General features: G+C 42.5%; 2 protein-coding genes across 4 annotated transcripts in view; one reads left to right on the top strand and one right to left on the bottom strand.

Annotated features, from left to right (window-relative positions):
* Nucleotides 1-870: 870 nt before the first annotated feature.
* Nucleotides 871-6,362, top strand: SRSF7 (serine and arginine rich splicing factor 7). Of its 3 annotated transcripts, none has more exons than XM_082852084.1 (8): nt 871-998; nt 2,034-2,214; nt 2,481-2,657; nt 3,525-3,599; nt 3,695-3,772; nt 5,039-5,092; nt 5,647-5,682; nt 6,062-6,362. In XM_082852084.1, exons 1-8 carry the CDS (start codon nt 971-973, stop codon nt 6,114-6,116), a joined length of 684 nt encoding a protein of 227 aa, XP_082708210.1. In that variant the 5' UTR covers nt 871-970; the 3' UTR covers nt 6,117-6,362. The 3 variants fall into 3 exon arrangements, with proteins under 3 accessions (XP_082708210.1, XP_082708209.1, XP_082708208.1); XM_082852083.1 differs by having other exon boundaries at nt 3,695-3,796; XM_082852082.1 differs by having other exon boundaries at nt 3,695-3,805.
* Nucleotides 6,363-17,271: 10,909 nt separating this feature from the next.
* GALM (galactose mutarotase) overlaps nt 17,272-20,530 on the bottom strand; it is a 95,689-nt gene continuing 92,430 nt past the window's right edge. The window contains exons 9-10 of the mRNA XM_082851877.1: nt 19,190-19,364; nt 17,272-18,605 (exon numbers count right to left, since the gene is read on the bottom strand). Coding sequence (XP_082708003.1) covers nt 18,528-18,605; nt 19,190-19,364 — 253 coding nt within the window. The 3' untranslated portion in view covers nt 17,272-18,527. The remainder of the gene's footprint in view (nt 18,606-19,189; nt 19,365-20,530) is intronic.

Raw genomic sequence — 20,530 nt, 5'->3', positions numbered from 1 at the left:
GATTTTCATTTATTGAATATACAGAGTGGCTGAGCAGCAAGGCTGCTACTCAGAGAAGACAAAGTCCTCGTCCTCAGGATCTGAATATTAGTGGATGAGATGTGGTACTACAATACAACGCAGAAAGCACTAGAAAGGAAGCACAAATACTCTGTGCTTCAAATGCAAATAATTTCAGAATTGCCACTACCAAAAAGATTTAAGGATTCAGGGCAATATAACAGTGGGAAAAAACACCCTCTATTCCTTTGTCCTCCTGACTCCAAGAACTCGGGCCGTGTTGCTGAACACTGGTGGCTGGTTCTGAAGTGGCTGGATGGTCGGTGCAGGGCGGGCGGTCCCTTGAGGGCGTCACCCCTTTAGAGGCCTGTGGTGCAGAGACCACTACTCACAACGGCGGGGTTCATGGAGTTCTCACCCTGGCCAAACTCCCGATTACCTCTGACGAGCCCCGAAGATCAATGAGTAGCAGTCTAGGCCAGGTTCCCCAGCAGAAAGGCGGCGACGGCTGCAACATCAGCGGTTAAATTTTACAGCCTTTCATAAACCCGGTCTCGTGCACCTGCAGTAAGATTACCAGGGCTGAGGGTTCCTAGATTGGGGAAAACGAAAGCGTGGACGGAGAAAGGAGGAAAATAAGGAGGGCACAGGGAAAGGGAAGGGGGCGGGCTTACAGGCGAGCTCTTGGCGTTGCCATGGGAACGTATCCCTCCGCCAGTGATTCGCGTCTTAGCCTTTTCAGTTCCCTCCGCGCCGCTTCTCGGCTGTTTCCTTCCTCCTTTGTGCCGCGCAGAACGTCGAGATGACGCATGCGCAAAGAAACCCAGCCGCCGCATATATAAGCGCGAACCCAGGCTTTTCCTCGTAGTGCCGCCGGGACCGTTGGCGACTGTTGCTGCGTTGTAGGCTTTGTAGTAATCGATCTCTGGGCGCTGCGAGCTGAAAGAGCCGAGCTCGCAGGCCAGTCATCATGTCGCGTTACGGGCGGTACGGAGGAGGTAAGAGGGTAGGGGCCAGTGAGGGACGTTGCTGTGGGTGTAGTGAGTCTTTAGAGCCGTGAGGTTGGCGCGGCGGCTGGGAGACTGTTATTCCGCGTGCGTAATGGCGGCTTCGGCGTACACCATACGAAGCCGGAGACGGCAGGGGCGGGGTATCGAAGGAGGACAGGAGGTGGCTGGGGTAGGTCTGTGCCGGGGTTGATATCTGTTCTTGGGCATTTTCGTCTCCCCGCCCAGCCCTCGATCCCTGTTTTGTTGTTGCCCTTCGAGCCGCCCGCCCGTACCTCACGCCCCCCCGCCCTCGGCTGCCATTTTGCGCACATTGACGACCATGGTGGCGCATTTTCTTGGCGTTTTCCCGCCACTTTGGCGGACAGATGTGGTCGCAGCCGTAAAAGGAGTGAATTTAAGACTGAACAAAACTGTGGCAGTTTCGAGCTGCGCGTTCTCGTTAGTCGGTCGGACTGCTGAGTGGGAATGGAGACATAACATCTTTAGGTCTGGCGGCTGGTGCCTTTTTCTCTTGGAGCTCTGTCGAGCGCGATTTATACTCTGGGGCGGGGGACTTGGAGTCGTGGGCGAGCCTGCGCCTGGGGCGGTTGCCGCGGACGATGAGAGCCGGCGCAGCCCCGCTCTCCCGGTCTGGCTTCCGCCGGGGCCAGCTCGCCGCCGACGCCGTTGCCGCCGCCGGCCCGCGCGCGCTCCTGGCGCGCCTGGGCCTGCCGGGCCGCGGGGGCGGGGGCGGGGCCGGGGCGGATCCCGCCCCATGCCTCGGAGTGTCCTACCACGCGGCTGTGCTTGTGTTTTTTGGAGGTTCCCCTCCACCGCCCCCATTTGAACGTTAAGAACTTTGTCGTACGCTTAGCTTTTCAGAAATGTACGGACCTGTTGGTTTTAAGGCCAAAGTCAATCCTTGACTTTAGCGTTAAACATGCTTTGCAGTCTTAAGGATGGACTCTTCTAAGGCAAAGAATTCAAACTTAAGCCCGTTTTTTCATAACATACATTTTTTTTTCTATTTGCGTTTTTAAACAGAAACCAAGGTGTATGTTGGTAACCTGGGAACTGGTGCTGGCAAAGGAGAATTAGAAAGGGCTTTCAGTTATTATGGTCCCTTAAGAACTGTGTGGATTGCCAGAAATCCTCCGGGATTTGCCTTTGTGGAATTTGAAGATCCTAGAGATGCAGAAGATGCAGTGCGAGGCCTGGATGGGAAGTAAGTAACATGTCGGTTATGAAACTTAAGTGTTTGTGAGAATATTCCTGTGCTAAGCTTGGATTCTGTTGTCTGGAGGAGATTTTAAATAGTCATTTTATGAAGACAGGAACTGGGGAACAAAGGTGGAGTTTGAAAGGCTTCTAAACGTATATAGCTGAAGCTTGTGAGGGCAAAGAGTGGTTGGAAAGTTCTAAATATAGGAGTCACGTGTTTTGTTTTGTTTTGTTTTTAAGCATTAGAATTTCGTTGTTTTTCTTTTATAGAGTGATTTGTGGTTCCCGAGTGAGAGTTGAACTATCAACAGGCATGCCTCGGAGATCTCGTTTTGATAGACCACCTGCCCGACGTCCCTTTGATCCCAATGATAGATGCTATGAGTGTGGCGAAAAGGGACATTATGCTTATGATTGTCATCGCTATAGCCGCCGAAGAAGAAGCAGGTATTTATTTTAATAAAGGAGTGGTTGGTGTACTGGTTAATCAAGTTAATTTTCTTATTAGCAAGGCAGAAACTAGTATTTTTCTATAAACTTGAATGTTAATTGTACAGGTGTATTTTACAGTTTTTGTTTAATTAAATGTTAATGTATTAATAATCAACCTGGTCAAAACCTTTCAGGTTTCTTCGTTTGAGTCAGTCGCCTTGATTCAGAATGTCACGAGCCTTATGATATCATGCTGAGGCGCCTTGCAAATCCGACAATTAAGATCCTCCTAGACCTTGAGGTGATCAGCATAAGAGGCCAGATCCCCTCGAGTCATCTACACCTAGCTTCACCTTATTCTTTAAAGGGCAGAAAATTTGAGACGGTGATCGCCGTAACAGTAAATTTGGCTTACAATTGGGGCCCCCTCCGGTTTAGAAAGAGGAACACCAGATTGACCACATTCCCAACTAGAAAAATCTTCTTGCGTCAATCAAGCCTCACCTGGCTCATTTGGCTGTCAGTTTGATCGTCGTTAGATTGAAGAAAACATCTAGATGCAGCGATCGGCTATAGATACTTCTAGATCGTCTAGATCTACTAGACCATGGGCCAAAGAGGGTCGACCTGCAAACTTGCAAGGTTTATTTTAAATACACCTTACAGTGTTTTATATTATGTAATTCTAAGATGTAATTGAGCTTTTAACAAATCTTTTTTTAGGTAGTTAAAAAAAAAAAAAGACAACTAATAGGCCCAGAGTTTATTTCCAAATGAGACACTAAGTTTAAATAGTTTTGAGATTTGATTTCAGCAGAGGCACACGAACTCTAAAAAGAAGTTGCCATCTAACATTTTGCTTTTTTCTGACTTGAAAAATAGGTCACGGTCTAGATCACATTCAAGATCCAGAGGTAGGCGATACTCTCGCTCTCGCAGCAGGAGCAGGGGAAGGAGGTGAGAGATGTTGCTTAATTCAAGTTTTAACAAGAGATAAAAAAAAAAAAACTTTAATTGGAAGTGGACTTAAACAACTTTGATTTAATTTTTAGGTCAAGATCGGCATCTCCTCGGCGATCAAGATCTGTGTCTCTTCGTAGATCAAGATCAGCTTCACTCAGACGATCTAGGTCTGGTTCTATAAAAGGATCGAGGTATTTCCAGTATGTAGCACCTTTTTTTCCCCTTATTTGTATTTGGATTGTCACGTCTTAATGACAGCAGTGGAGTATCTTAAGGACCTAATTGACATGGAATGCTTCAGGAAAACGTTGAATGTGTACACGTCCAGATGAAGAAAAGCCCAACTAAAGACTTTAAGGGCTGTTACAGAGGTGATAGAGGAGGGTCCAAAGCACAAATCCTCAAATCATTCCAGTGAACACTCTGGGTAAACATGTTGGAAACTTTTCTGGAGTCAGCTTGTATCTGTTGTATAGGTAAATGATAATAGCACTAGAAGATGATAGTTGCCAGATACCTGGTAAGAAACCCTTTAGAACCAGGAGGAGATTTATTTAGAGTTAGAAGCAAGTTAAAACAAAGTTTCTCTTTGGAATGGTGGGGGTGAGTTTGAGATCATGGAAAGTTTGTTTAGGGTAACATACATATGGATGAACATGGCCTGTTTAACCAGATACTTGGGTTAGACACTGAAATTTAAAAAGTTAAAAATCAAATTAGGCACCTCTGCATTTTTTACTTCCTTTGTAGAAGACCTTAAAAGGTGATGGAAATGGATAAAATTCTAGATAATGAGTTGATAGTGCTACTCATGTGTCAGTGGTAGGGAATGCTACTGGGAATTATTACTATTCAGTAATAGCACAGTCTTTATAAATTCAGGGATTCAAAAACCTGTGGTCCAATTGAAAAATCTCTGGACTCTATAGATAAATGCATTTAACTTGGTTGCAGGACCTCAAGATGTGTATGTCGGCCTGATTTGGTTTGTGTGACAAATGGATGGCCCTTGAACCATGACAGTTTGTTGGTGATCCAAGAACAAAGCCTTACCCAATCGTGGCTTTTCACTTAGCTTACCACCTGAAGAAATGGTTTCAGTTCAGGGGGTTGCTTTGATTCTTTTAAGATAAAATACCAGTTTTTCAAATGAACACCATATATTTCTTTTGGATACTCTACACTGTTTAAGAATATACCTCTGTACAGGAACTGTGACAACCCAACTCATGATAGATAATTGAAAAGGTGGTTCTTTATTTGATAACAGAACTTACCGAAAGCAATTACTTGTCCAGTCTTGGACTGATATATGGCATCTTGCTCTGTTTTAGCCACTATTCCTAGCCTATCTAATAAGGTACTCAGTAGTTGCTGAAGGAAATTACTCCTATGGACTAATTGGTATAATTGTATTTCTGTTTTTTATTAAGATCCCGATCCAGGTCGAGATCAAGATCCAGGTCTCTTTCACGACCAAGAAGCAGGTAGGGTAAAAATCTCATTGATGCTCTTCTAGTTACATGGCACCAATATCCAAAGTGTTTTTGAATTGCTGACATTTCAAGTGTTAGCTGTAAGCTTAGGTGTTGAGTAGGAACACAATACCTTATTAATAAACCAAACTTTAGTATTTCATTTATACATGGCCTCTTCTGGCTGACTTCCTGGACAAGGGTGTGTCAAGCTACAGTGAAAAAGAAGTTGGTGAATTTGGGGTTATAGTAAGTCCTGTGTTAGAATTGATAGATGCATGGAGAAGCATTCTGAGTTCATGGTGCTTAGAGTAGAGTGTAAAAGATTATTTGTGATAAAATAAAGCAGTTCGCTTATTTTATGAAGAACAGGTGTTATAAGATTAGCTTTTGTTAGTGAGAAATTGGTAGGTTCATTTTCAGTTTAACTGCAGGACAATTTAAGGTCAAGACAGTTTGGGGGTTCATTTCGTGGTATTGTGACTTAAGGGGTTGGATAGTATTTTTTTCTTAATAGAATTTCTCTTTAATAGAATTTATTAATAGAATTTCTCCTGTTTTGACAGCCGATCGAAGTCCAGATCTCCATCTCCAAAAAGAAGGTAAGCTAAATAATTTGTTGCCAGATCTTAACTGTCAGGTGTGGCCTCTGCAGAATTGTTTGCTTACTGCCTGCTTTCCGGGCTTTGAGCTCTTTGGAGAATTGGTGCTATATATTAAAATACTAGATGCAGAGTTTCTTAGGTGATCCAAAAAAAAAAAAAATCCCCAAAATTCAAGTAGTTGTTCTCTTTAACTAAATTTTGTAATATTCTTGAAGAAGCTATTAAGCCTTACGTAATTTTTTAGACTTCTGCTGTAGGAATTTACTACTTTTGGCCACCTTTGAATTTATTGAAACTTGAGTTTTGCCTTGACATATATGCAAGAAGAGTTTCAGTAGACACTAATTGGTTCCAAACCTAATGTTTTTCTTTTTAGTCGTTCCCCATCAGGAAGTCCGCGAAGAAGTGCAAGTCCTGAAAGAGTGGACTGAAGTTCTCAAGTTCACCTTTTAGGGAAAAGTTATTTTGTTTACATTATTATAAGGGATTTGTGATGTCTGTAAAGTGTAACTTAGGGAAGGGTAATTCAACCATCTAATCAAAACGGATCTGGACTATTACTCTGTAAATTCACAGCAGTAAGGTAATATAAATTTTTGTTGAATGTATTAACATCCTATGGTCTGAAAATGTGGGTTTTTATTTGGCACATTTAAAATAAAATGTTTCTAATTAGATTTTTGATTTGTGTTCAGTATTAATGCTCCTCAATTTGGTAGCCTTCAGGAGTCAACCTTGATATTAACCATATTCATACAGACCTACATTCAAAGTTTAATGGTGTTATTTAAGTTTTGAACATCACTGAATAGTATATATACACTTGGAAGATTCCTTTCTACACTTAGAGTTTTGGGTAAGATGGTAAGAACTCGAGTGAGTCCCCCTTAGCATGAATGCATCATGACAAGTCCCTAAATTAATCTATTGGAGTTGGCGTCATTAGATGTTATCAGGCTAATGATCTCTTTTGTCAGGCTATAGGGACCACTGACTTGCTATAAAGTGAGCGCAACAGGAACTGAGCAAGAGTAGCTGGACTTAATGCTGGAGAAACTGATTTTTCTGAAGCCTATTTAAGTATAGTAACTAATTGAGGTTTTCAGCCTATTAGATAGGATGGTGTCAAATTCGAGTTCTCCATTCTAGGAAGTTATACTCAATGTTCTTTTGTTTCTTTGTTTTCAAACATTAATTTTATGCCAAAATTTTTGCATGTTTGAAGAATTGTCTGAATTTGGGACAAAACATCTTCATGTAAACCAGCTTTGCAAAATTTTCCAGCCCAGATATTCTCCTCTGTCTCTTCAAATGGATTGCCTTATTCTGAGCAGAGATCTGTTAATTCCCAAGTTAGGTTTTTCAGTTCACGAACACCAACATACTTTATCTTATTTTGCCAGGCTGGTGCAAAGTAATTAAAGATGTCAATCAGAAATGTTAAAAAAGACTAAAGTAGTTTTGTAAATCGAACCTATATTTAGCAACACCTCATGTAGTTATTTTTTGGTAGCATCTGGTAAACTTCAGAATGTTAGAGCCAGTAGATTCTTTATTTGGACTTTAAATATCTTAAGTATCGTAGGGCAGTAACAATTTTGAGTTTTCTGGTCAAGCTTTTGGTGCAAAAAAAATTTCATGCTGGTGGCACAGCTGTCTGCCCGTGCTTCTTATGCTTTTAAACAAAGTTATTGGATAACTTTACAATTTGGGAATACTGATCTGCCTCAAATTTATTTACTGGTCTGAATGATCATTAGTATGTTGGAAGTTTGGATGTTCTGTTTTTGGAATTTTGACAACTGGCTGCGTTATATGGTTGGTACAAAGCTATGTGTGTAATCAGCAGGCTTATTTGTTGCACTTGGTCAGCTTTAATTGTTCTGTATTATATAAAGATAAGATTACTCAACAATAAATCTGCAGAGAATAAACAGTCCTGATATTCAATTTTTGGAAGTGGGAGTTCTGAGCCAAGAGTAGGAAACATCCTGTAGCTTTGGGATGGATTACTAGCAGCATCCTAGAGATTAGTGTGAAAGGGTAAAAATGATATGGAGGAGGGGTTAGGGAAAAAATTATTTTAAGAAACAAGCACAGAAAATTCTATTTACCCTTATGGGAAAGAGAATACTGGGTGTATAGACCAACACCTTTTGTACCCTTGACTGCAAGTCCTGTACCCGTGTTTAGTATACCTCTTAAAATGATACATTTGTTTAGTGCACCTTTTTTTTGTTTAGAGGTTGGGACTGCTAAATTGATTGTGATTGACTTGATAAGTGCTGGTCTAAACTCATTGCTTCTAAATTATTAACCTGGCATTGATTGGTAGCTGATTGGACACGTCAGACATTGAGTGCTTTGGGCAATGAACCTTACCTTGGTTCTCTCTCCTAGGTATAGAGGTAGGTAAAGCATAACTCATGACTTCACTTTGGTAGTTCTCCTTTGGGCTTTGAATTAAGCTAAGTATCAAGTTAAAGTGTAGTCCTACCATTTTACCATGTCCCCTCTCCTGAGGACAAAATAAAATTTGAGGGGGTCTTGAAATACCATCAATTTGTGACTTTGGGTTAAATGAATGGTAGTGTGGGATTGTGGTTTTTGTCTTTGTGTAGCCTATCTCAAAGTCTCAAGGAACACAGTGATTTCCAGGATATATTAAGCTTAAGTAGGAATTGAAAGCTCTGAAACTGACATGTTGGCAATGAGTTATCAGTGAAGGACAGGAGCAAAGAATTCATTAGATCTGGCTCTGAGTGAGCAACAATTGCTTGGAGACCTTTGCAGGGGAGTGCTGTATAGTATAGCCTAAAAGATGTATGCATAATTTTATAGCTGGGAAGACACGAAGGCAAAGAAGGTCAAAGTAGCAAGAAATACTCGGGGCCTGGCTGGTATTGGAGTGTTCGGAGGGTGGTGAGAACTGGTGACAAGCCGAATAAATGAGACAAAGGTGCCTAGGTTTAAGGTATGGTAGTATTAAAGCTGTTGTATCCAGATCTAAAAGATGGGGAAGAAAAGCACCTTTAGGCGGTTTCAAAGCCTGTTAATTTTTTTCACAACTTAATAGGTTTACAGATACCATTCTAGTAAAAAATGTCAAAGGATATTGTCACTTAATCCTCACAACAAATTAATACTGTTAAAAACCCCATCTCATACAAGAGGAAATGGGCTCAGGGAGATTGGTAACAATACTGTACTATTAACCAGCTAAAAGGTAGGAAAAGTTTGATTCCTACTTAATGGTTTCAAAGCCCTAACTTTTAATAAAGCACCTTACTGCTCCCTTAAAATAAGACCACATTATGGAAAAGTCAGGAAGTAAAAGAACAAAATAACTCTTGGTCTTAGTTAATAAACTTTTCTTTCCAGACTTAATGGGGAAAAGATGCTAGATAGAAGGGTAATTCTAGAGCACAGCCCTCAAGGCCACTTCTCAAACCTAATGCTTTTTACTTTTCCCACAGGCTGCTGGCCCAACCTATTTTCCATTTTTTGATTTGGTAATATACTCGATGTGTATACAGTGAGAAGGCTCCCAACCCCTAACTCTCAGCTGCCCACTTACCTCCCCAAAGGCAACCATTGTTGTCAGTTATATAGCCTGAGTACACATAGATATTTTCTCTCTTTTTTAATATTTAAAAAAAAATTTTTTTTAGCCACACCACGTGGTTTGTGGGATATCAGTTCCCTGACCAGGGATTGAACCTGGACCCCAGCAGTGAAAGCTCCGAGTCCTAACCACTGGACTGCCCAGGGAATTCCCACTTTCCTTTTTCTTTTAACACAAAATACATACACCTTGTTTTTCTCATTTAATATCTTGGAGATCTTTCATATAAGTAAAACTGGCACTTTTTTTTTTAAGTTGCATACTGTTTAGTTGCTTGGATTGTGCATAACTTATGCATTAAACTTTTGTGCCCCTTCAATGTGCCAGGTACTACTAGCTTTGGAATATAGAAGTGAACAAAGTCTTTATCTTCATGGAGCTGGAGCTCTGGAGAGACAAAATGAACAAATATCAGGTGGGTAATAACTGATAGGGAGAATGATGAAACAGAAAGGGTAGGGGATTGGTTGCTGTTGTGTAAAGGGTGGTCTAAGGAGGCCTCTGATAGCAACATTGGGGCCAGAGAGAAAGTTACACCAGCTTCTGAGGGCACAGTCCATGCAAAGGCCCTAAAGTAGTCTGAGCTGTTGGAGGGTAAGGAAGCCCGTAGGAAGTGAACAGAGGGGAGAGTGGGAAGAGATGGCATAGGAAGGGAGGGGATGTAAGATATAGATCATGGAGGACTTTGTGTCCTTTGGGAGGGACTCGCTGTTTTCCTTGGAGAGTTTGAGCAGAGTGACAGGAATTGAATCAATTCCGTACAAATAGATATGAGGGTGGTTTCTAATTACTATTATAATGCTGCAGTAAATAACCTTGTACAATACATTGCACATGTGACCCTGTATCTAGGATAATTCCTAGAAGTTGAATTTTTGGGTCAAAGGCTCCAGTGCATTTATATTTTTGCTAGGTACTATTTGCCCTGGTGGAAATGGATAGGAGTGCCTATTTCTCTCTGACATTGCCCAATTGGTACACATGGTGTAACCACATGGTGGGCTGTCAACCTTGTTGATTTTTACCAGTCTTGTGTTGAAAAATGGTGTCTCAGCATAGCTTGTTTTAATTGCGGTAAAATACATGTTTTCCTCCCACTCTAAATTGCCGTGTGTTCAAGTCTGGTTTAGGTTTCCTTGCTCTCAACACACTGTTTATAGTAGGAGACTGTAATTGCCTGTTTACTTTTCCGTCGCTATTCTACCACAAGACAAGTTGTGACAGCAGGTACTGGGCCTTGTTCTGTTTCTTCATTGCCTAGTGCTTATTAACACTTAAATATCTGATGAATGAAAAGTGAATTCATGGATGAGTGAATGAATTCTAATCTGTTAAACCAAACAGAAAATTGGAACCTCCTCTCTTCTGTGAGACCCTTATAATTAATCACCATTTCAATTAAAAGTCCATATTTTCAGTTTAGCAACCTGTAAGACTGACTCCTGTCTGATCTGCCTGCAGGGGATTTAGATCCTTAGGCTGCTATTTACAATGCCCAGCTCTACTCTGCAAATCTAGTGCAAGGTTTTTATCCCCTCATCTGGGTTAACGCTGAGAGTTCTGCTCAGAAGGGGTGTGGGGAATTTCTGTGCAGAAAGTTCTCTGCAGAAAGGGTACAAACTTACTAACACCCCAAGAACTGGTGAGCCTAGGTGAGTCAGCCTAACCTACATAAGGAAGGTCAAGTCATCCATTTCTTAATGACTGTCAGATGCCTAAGGTTATGTCCTATTCACCTCTTTAGATTCCCTGGGTTCTTAGTGACTGAAGCTCGAAGATGGCTGGATGTGATTCTATACAAAGACCCTGTTTTTATCTCGGTTTATAATATATCTCTAAGAAATCTGGATTCTAGGAAATGAATCCTTTCGCTGCCAAGGATAAAAAATCTGGCTGTAAAGAAATAATCTCTCTGGCAGAGGTAAAGGTAGATGGGTCTGTTTATCTTGGTCATTGACATTGTTGGACTATCACCAGAGTTCCTGGGCCCCTATAACAAGAATTCCTTTGCCTAAGAACGGGTACCCTGTGACTTTTTGTGTTACAGTGGCTGAGTTGAGTAACTGCAGACTGTAAGTGCCACAAAGCTTAAAATATTTACTCTCTTGACCTTTAAAGAAAATGTTTGCCAACACCTGGTTTAGACATTTCTCTTTTCTCTCTCTTTTTTTCTTTTGGCCACGCTGCACGGCTCTCAGGATCTTAGTTCCCCGACCAGGGGTTGAACCCACACCCTCATCAGTCAAAGCCTGGAGTCCTAACCACTGGACCACCAGGGAATTCCCATGTTTCTCTTTAACTGTTCACAATCTTCAAAATAATTATCTCTGAAGATCTTGAGTACCAGGATTATTGGTAGGGTTGCCAGGGCCTTACCAAGACATACTTTTGATCTGGGAAGATTGTTTCTCTGTGACTCATTCTTGAGGAAGTACTTCCTGAAGCTAGAGAGCAAATTCTAGCTAAACACACTAATGTGCTTAAAATACTGGTGAATGTTATGAGGCAATAATGAGGAAAGCTTTTACACTAGGGCAGTGGTTCTCAGGCCTGGTTACAAATTAGGATCACCCAGGGAGCTTCAAAAATATTCTAATGAAATCAGTTGCTGAGGGTGAAGCTTGGGCATTAATATTCTAAATATCTCCCTTGGTGATTCTAATATACAACCAAAATTGAAAACTGCTGCTTAAAGACTAGTGCTAACCTGCTCCAGCTTCACTAGTTATTAGACAGACTGGCCTAGCTTATTGCTATTAGAAAGCAGCACTCACATGTGATTCAAAGGAGGATTCTACAATACATCCTCTAGGATTCTCTGATCCTTTCTCTAACCAAATGACCCTATGCGGGAATGGAACCTTTCTATGAAAAAGGGGTTTATATTAGTACCAGTAGAGGTCACTGTGCTCAAAGAAATACTCATTTTTTAAAAAGTTAGCATTCTGTTCAAGAGATTTGAAGGAGTATTTATCAGAACTATTGGGTTATATCCAACACTAAGTCAACTCCAGACATGGCCTCTCGTCACAATTGCTTCAAAGCATCTAAGGCTCTATTGCATGCGTACATTTATATACATTTATAGTTGTTATATCTTCCTGATATATTGATGTTTTTATCCTTATAAAATATCTCTCGTACTATTTCTTGTTTTTTTTTGTTTGGTTTTTTTTGCGGTACACGGGCCTCTCACTGTTGTGGCCTCTCCTGTTGCAGAGCACAGGCTCCGGACGCGCAGGCTCAGTGGCCATGGCTCACGGGCCCAGCCGCTCCGCAGCATGTGGGATCTTCCCAGACCGGGGCACGAACCCGTGTCCCCTGCATCGGCAGGCGGACTCTCAACCACTGCGCCACCAGGGAAGCCCCTATTTCTTGTTTTTAAGTATTTTTTCTGATATTAATATAGCCACTCTACCTGTTTTATGATTAATGTTTGTGTGGTATATTTTTTCCTTCCATTTACTTTCAGCTTATTGGTGCCTATACAGTTGACCCTTGAACAGCGTGGGTTTGACCAACATGGTCCACTTACACGTGGATATTTTTTCAATAGACTCTACATACCTATGTGGTCCACAGATGCAGAACCACAGATGCAGACGGCTGACTGTAGTTATATGTAGGTTTTTGACTTGGTGGTCATAGTGGTGGGGTACTTCAAGGATCAACTATAGTTAGTTGCTTGATCTTGCTTTTTAATTCAGTCTGACAAACCACCTTTTGGTTTGTTTAGACCATCTACATATAGAATATTGATATGGTTGGATTTATAATTGCCATTTTGTTGTTTTCTATATGTCTCCTGTCTTTTTCTCTTCCTCCTTTTATGGCTTTCTTTTGTATTAAACATTTTTTTAATGAACTATTTAAATTCTTTTTTTTTTTTTTTACTGTATTTTTGAGTTATTTCCTTAGTGGTTGGCTCTTAATTTATCATAATTTACTTCAGATTATTTATTTATTTATTTTTTGGCTGCGTTGGGTCTTCGTTGCTGCTCGGTGGCTTTCTCTGGTTGTGGCAAGCAGGGGCTACTCTTTGTTGCAGTGTGCGGGCTTCTCATTGAGGTGGCTTCTCGTTGCGGAACATGGGCTTGCGGGCTTCAGTAGTTGCAGCACGCAGGCTCAGTAGTTGTGGCTCTCGGGCTCTAGAGCACAGGCTCAGTAGTTGTGGCACACAGGCTTAGTTGCTCTGCGGCATGTGGGATCTTCCTGGAGCAGGGATCTAACCCATGTCCCCTGCATTGGCAGGTGGACTCTTAACAACTGCGCCACCAGGGAAGTCCCTACTTCAGATAAATATTCTGGTAAAATATAGAAATTTTGCTCCAGTATATTTTCTTTTCTTGAACTTCCTTCCCTGTGCTATATTGTATATTATAAACTCAATGATACAGTGTTTAATTGCCTTATACAACCTTATATCTTTTAAAGAAAAGACGAGAAGATTTACTGTTTCTGATATTCTTCATTTCTTTCCATGGATTCAAGTTATTGTCTTAATTTCGTTTCAGCATGGAAGACTTCCTCTAGTATTTCTTGTAAGACAGCTCTGTTAGCAATGAGTTTTCTAATTGTTTATCCTGGAATTTTTTTCTTTTTTTTAAATATTTTTTTTGATGTGGACCATTTTTTTTTAAGTCTTTATTGACTTTGTTACAATATTGCTTCTGTTTTATGTTTTGGTTTTTTGGCCCTGAGGCACGTGGGATCTTAGCCTCCCCAACCAGGGATCAAACCCGCACCACCTGCATTGGAAGGCGAAGTCTCAACCACTGGACCACCAGGGAAGTCCCGATCTGGGAATGTTTTTATTTCACTTTTGCATTTGAAGGGTAGTTTTGGGTGATACAGAATCCTTGGTTTTTAAGCACATTGACTATGTCATTCTACTGCCTCCTGGACTCCATTGTTTCAGATGAGAAGTCAGATGTTAATTGTACTGGTGGTCTTCTGTAGTGACAGGACTTCTTTCTCTTGCTTTCAAATTTTCTTTTTGCTTTTTGTCATTTAACAGTTTAAATGTGACGTATCTGGGACTTCCCTGGTGGTTCAGTGGTTAAGAATCCAGCTGCCAATGCAGGGGACATGGGTTCGATCCCTGGTCCGGGAAGATCCCACATGCTGCGGAGCAACTAAGCCTGTGCACCACAACTACTGAGCCTGCGCGCCACAACTACTGAAGCCCTTGTGCCTAGAGCCCATGCTCTGCAACAAGAGAATCCACTGCAATGAGAAGCCCGTGCACCACAACGAAGAGTAGCCCCTGCTCACCACAACTAGAGAAAGCCCACATGCAGCAACAAAGACCCAACGCGCCCCCCCCCGCCCAAATAAATAAATATGATGTATCTAGGTGGGGATCTCTTTGTATTTATCCTTGTTGGAGTTATTGAACTTCTTGGATGTATAGATTAATGGTTTTCATCAAATTTGGGGAGTTTTTGCCATTAATGTTTGAAATATTTTTCTGTCCCTTTACTTTTGGGACCTCCATTACACATATGTTGATGTGCTTATTGTTGTGCCACAGATCTCTGAGGTTCTCTTCCATTTTCTTCAGTCTTTTTTTCCTCTGTTTTTCAGATTGAATAATTGCTATTGATCTGTCTTCAAGTTCACTTTTTTTTTCTGCCATCTTTAATCTGCTTCTGAGCCTCTCTAGTTGGAATTGTCATTTGTTACTGTACATTTCAACCTCAGAATTTCACTTGGTTTTGTAATCTCTTCAGTGTTTTTTGTTATTTCTGAAAACATTCTTGTGTTTATTTTTAATAGTTTCTTTTTCTTTAAAAACAAGTTTTATTTCCTACAGCAGTGGTCCCCAACATTTTTGGCACCAGGGACCAGTTTTGTGGAAGACAACTTTTCCATGGACCTGGGGTGGGGGTTGGGGGGTGATGGTTCAGGCCGGAATGCAAGCAATGGGGAGCGGCAGATGAAGCTTTGCTGGCTCGCCCACCTGCTGTGCAGCCCAGGGGTTGGGGACCCCTGTCCAATAGGACTCCTCAGAGTTTTTCTTTTAGCCGTGCCAAGCAGCATGCGGGATCTTGGTTCCCTGACCAGGGATTGAACCCATGCCCCCTGCAGTGGAAGTGCAGAGTCTTAACCAGTGGACCATCAGGGAAGTCCCTGTGTTTATTTTTAAGCTCAGCTTTGTAGGGGTTGCCCTGTGCATAGCTTGCTTATGGTCAGCAACTGATAGTCGTGCTCAGACACCTCAACCAGATTTCTGCCGTCTGCTGATGGATCTGTGTGAAGGTAGGGAGTTGATTCAGTGTTTAGGCTGTTCTCAAGTCTGTTTTAGCTTTTTGCTAAGTCCCTTTTAACTTCCTCTGCACATGCATGCGGCCTCAGGGTTGGCTAGGAGTGTATGAATAGCTTGGCCCTCTCTGGTCTCTGCTATGTATGTGTGTAGCCTCTGATCACCCAGAAGTCTGCTTGCTCCAACCATAATTGCAAACTCAGGCTAGTAGAGCCATCAACCCTCCCTGCTGTCGTAGCACCAAGATTATTTTTATTGACAAAGCAGCTGGGCATGATATCACCTACAGCTCCAAAATGAGAACCTCCCCCGCCTTCCGACCATAGCGATCTCCTGGTCTTCTGTTCTGTTTTGCTCTGGCAGAAGCTCCACAGTGACTGAGCTGGGGGAATAAAGGGAATGGGAGCAGCCCCAGGCAAGGATGCCACAGTCTTCCACTGTTCCTACTCAAAGTTCAGCAGTTTTTCAAACATAAACGTGTCTTGGGTGGTTGTATGTTTTGGGTCAGTTCCCAGAGCACTGGGAACTGTTTTGTCAATTTCCTTCTACATTTGAAGAGAGGATTTGCTGACTTCCTTACACTGCCAGCTATAGCTGGCAGTGCTACCCAGACCATCTGAGAGTTTAATTATGATTTGAGTAATTGGAGAAGTTGGAACTTAAGGAAGATAAATTCCTCAATTGGAAAAGGACTGCAGTCCTGTCGAAAATATCCAAAAAGCCCATTGCAAACTTGTGATCCAGTTGTTTAAAATGGTTATAACTGCTAATGGGAACTAGCTAGGGAAGAGGGTATATGCTGTGCTTCCCTCCTTTCTTCTGCTGGTAGTTCTGTATTTTTTCCAAGTTCTACTTTTTTTTTTTTTTTTGCCCACATGTGGGATCTCAGTTCCCCGACCAGGGACTGAACCTGCACCCACTGCACTGGAAGTGTGTGTTAACCACTGGACCGCATCTTACCTTGTTAGGCAAAATGAGTGGGAACTGGAAAAATGAAAATCTCACAGTTAATAATAAGAACTTGTGTCATATGAATTTGAAACAAACAGGAATCCATAGATCGTTGAACTGGAGTCAATAATATGCTCACCTGTGAAAGATCAGTACTCAGAATAATACAGCACTAGTCTGATTGTGGGTAGAGGGTTGTATGGACTCTACAAAGAAGGCATGGACTCCTGGGGACCTGGAGACTTACTCTTGGGGGAGGGGGTTGCATTTGAGTGGATATTTGCATTTCAACAAGGCTTTAATAATTCTGTAGTTATATATGGTGTTTTCCCTATTGAGTACCATGTTTGTTTTCACCACCTCACATGAATTGCACTAGTGGCTAATTTAGTTCCAGCCTGCAGACATATACTCACCTTCCAGATAATTACAGTCGGATCCCTTTGCTTTACAGGTGAGAAAACAGGCCAAATGAAATTAGATTGTTTGCCCATGTAGTAAAAGCCAGGAGCAAAGTTAGTGCTCAGGGCTCCCAGCTCTGTCGTGGTGCAATTCTATATCATCTGGTTGTTACTATTAGTCTTGTTTTCCCCAGAGAGACTGTGATATCTCTAAGGAACATAACTACATCTTGGACATTACCTGTTGAGCCCCTTAAACCCAGGAGAGAACCGTGTACACAATAGGTGCTCAGAAAATCCATGCTGAAATGAATTAAAAAATAAACTGGTTTATTTTTGTTGCTAAGAGAGAGGGGAAGTATAGGAATTTCCATAGGCTGCCATTTAAGTAGTGTTCCTCTAGGAAGATGCTGGGGCTGTATTGGAGAGTATGGTAGAATCCAGAGCACCATTTATATTTGGTCCATTTCCCAAAGGTCCATGCCTGACAGATCTAAAGTGAAGAAACTGGGAGTTTTCTGAAGATGCAGATTTTGATTTTATTTCAACCGATTATTAGCGTATAATAGTATAAGATACATTTCTTTAAAACCCACCAACCCAAACCCATCACTGATGATTCAGTTATTCAGGAAAGGAGGGAAGCCCAGGCTCATCTACATAACACAACATCTGTTCTCAGTGCAATGTGCAATCCTCAGTCAAGGCCCTCCTCACACTAACACAGCTCCTGTCTCCAATGGCTTCCTTCCCATGCCTTGGCTGGGCTGGGCTTTCTCAGTTAACCGCAAAGTCAGAGAATCAAATTTACAGATTCTTTCTGGACATTTTGATCTTGCACTTTAAGTCACACCATCTGTAAGGCTCAGAGGCAGACTAAAGCTTCTTATAAAAGTGAATCTGGGAAGAAAGGATGGCTCTAACAGAGTAAGGGTCAGATCCCCCTTTGCCCATCAGTGATGCTCGGAATGCTCTGGAAGATGAGTGGAGGCAAAGAAGGGGACCTGAATTCACATGACCTGACCTCGAGTCCTGGCTAAAATTTTTCCTAGCTCTGTGCCTCTAGGTGGGTCATTTATCCCCTCTAAGCCTCAGCTGGCTCACTTCATCATCTGTTGCTGTATCGGGGCAGAGAGGTCCCTCTGCCAGCAGGTTGAATGAGTTAAGTGACCTCTGAAAACTCCAAAGTGCTGCACAGTGCAAGGTGGTGTGAGGTAGAGAAGGAGGAAAAAGAAAAGGAATGAGAGTAGGATCAAAGAAATAAAGGGTGAAAAGTAGAAAAGAAAGAGGCAGAATGGAGAGACGGAGCCAACACAAGGAGCTCAGTTACCACTTCTGGGCTACGGTCAAGGCTTAGATGACATTGATGGCTGCGTCCTCTTCACTGCACGGAGAATAGAGCTGATCATTAGACATGGCCTGGAGCCAGTCTTTGGGAAGGAAATCTATTCAGACTGACTATCATGACAGCTACCATTTCTATGATTTTAATTCAGAGGATCACTTTTAAAGCCTCTAAATCTTCATCTCTGCATAGGTGACAGGCTGCTGAAGGGGCTCCCAAACCTAGCCCTGGAGCAGGTCATATCTTTACACTTCCTTAAGCCACAGAAAACTTGAACCAAGTGGTGTGGTCATACTCCTCACCAGGCTTCAGCAACACAGGAGGGAAGTGGGGCTGTGAAGGGGAAAACAATACAGGTTACACCTTGCCAGCCCAGGTTGCACCCTTAACCATTCAGGATGGCTTCTGGACTGGTCTCTAGACCAGTTCTGTGAACCAGTTGCCAGTGTAAGAACTGTTTATTATTGGTTTGCAATGAGATAAAGAACTTGAACCAGAATGAAAATCACATCCCTAAACACACTTTATCACAGCAAGACTTTCTTAAGGAAGCAGGGTTGATTTACATTCTGGTGCAAGCTGCAAGCATCTTATTATGGGCTGGAGCTTTGAGGAGCATTACTCTACGCAATAGCTAGAAAAGAAAGTTATGGGGAAGTAAACAGAATGAAAAGATTTGGAGGATCATCTTAGCACTGTGGTTGCAGAAAATAATAGATTTTTTTTAACATGTAAATGCCATTTTAGTAATGTGGTTAAGAGTTTCCTGTGTTATTCATGACTTGGAGAAGAGGAGAAGAGAACACACACAGACTTTTGAATCATACAGACCAGGTCTGACTTGAGTGTTATGACCTCTGTCATCCAGTGTGACCTTGGACACACCACCGCTCTAACAAGCTGGCTTGTAGACTTACCTGATTGACTGCATCAGGCCAGTTCTGGGTCTCAAGGCAGAAACCGGAGTGTTTGGGATAGAGTGCTCCGTGCTTGCCCTTCAGTGTGCCATCCAGGAAGTTGCCCGTATAAAACTGGACCCCCGGCTGGGTGGTGTACACTTCCAGTACCCGCCCGCTCCCAGCATGATGGACCCTAGGGATAAAGCCAGACCACATATATATAGGTCCAGGGTGGAAGAGCAGACAGGGAAAAGCTGAGAAGCAGTTCTGAGACAGGAATTAGACCCAGTCACAGAGCAGGGACAACATATATGGAGGAGACAAAGGTAAGAAGAGCATGGAGGGAACTTCTGGCAGCCTCTCAGGTGAGGCATGAGTAGGTGGTTTTGAGGATCCCCAACAGCAACTTCTCACTCTGAGCCTGGCTTCTCTGGGGAAGGGCAAAAGGGACTCACCCCAGTCAGCTACGTTTGTGTGTGTCGGGGGCGGCCAGGTTGCAGACAGGTAGTTAGGCTGGGATACTTCCTCATAAAGAGGTGGAGCTCTCTGCTTGGTCTGGCAAGACAACCAGCTATGTCTTCTGAAAGAGAATAGATGCTTCTCCAAATTAAACTGCCTGCCACCCTTGGGGCTAGAGCAGGCAGGGCTATTTCCCCCGAGAATAGATCTGTTCTGGGTTTCTGCCAAATTGTTTCCTTTTTTAAAAAAAACAGGCCTCTACAGATGGGAGAGTACCTACCTGGTCCTATACTTGGGGTCAAAGGGATATATAGATAAAGAAAGGCTGGGTCTTACAGACTTACCGAGGTAAGACATCCCCACAATGTGTAGTCAACCAAGAGGTTCGGGGAAACATGTTTGGAAAGAGAAAGGCCAGGATTTGAATAGTGGCGGGGAGGTCGGAGGGTCTCCTCACGTGGGGGCCGTGGAAAGAGAAATGTGAATAGGAGGGACAGAGGAGAAAAGCAGTCTTTTCTCTGCTTTATTTAAGACCCGTTCATTCTGCGAACATTTATTATTTGCTAGTGCCGAGCATGGTATTAGGGTGTTAGGGTAAAGGTAGAGATTCACAAAGATAAGATGGCACGAGGTACTTGGAATTTAGTGAGAAGGAGAGTGTGGACACAGATGCCTGTCAGACAAGGCTGGAGGTGGTGAGTGCTATAAGGGAAATGCAACCTCCAGCTTGCCATGGAAGTAGGCAAATCATACATCAAAAGTCAAGAAAGGACAAAGGGCTCTGGAAGTTCACGGAAAGCAGAGGTGACTTCAGTCAGGAGGAGTTGGGGCTTCTAACAAAAAAAAGGGCCTTAGAGAACAGGCAGAGATGGGGAGAGGGGAAGCAAAGAGACAGGATGC

The sequence above is a fragment of the Leucopleurus acutus genome, assembly GCF_964270905.1.
Source record: "Leucopleurus acutus genome assembly, chromosome: 12".
Taxonomy (NCBI): Eukaryota; Metazoa; Chordata; class Mammalia; order Artiodactyla; family Delphinidae; genus Leucopleurus; species Leucopleurus acutus.
Note: the sequence above shows the minus strand (reverse complement) of the source record. Positions and strands in the feature narration are given on the sequence as shown.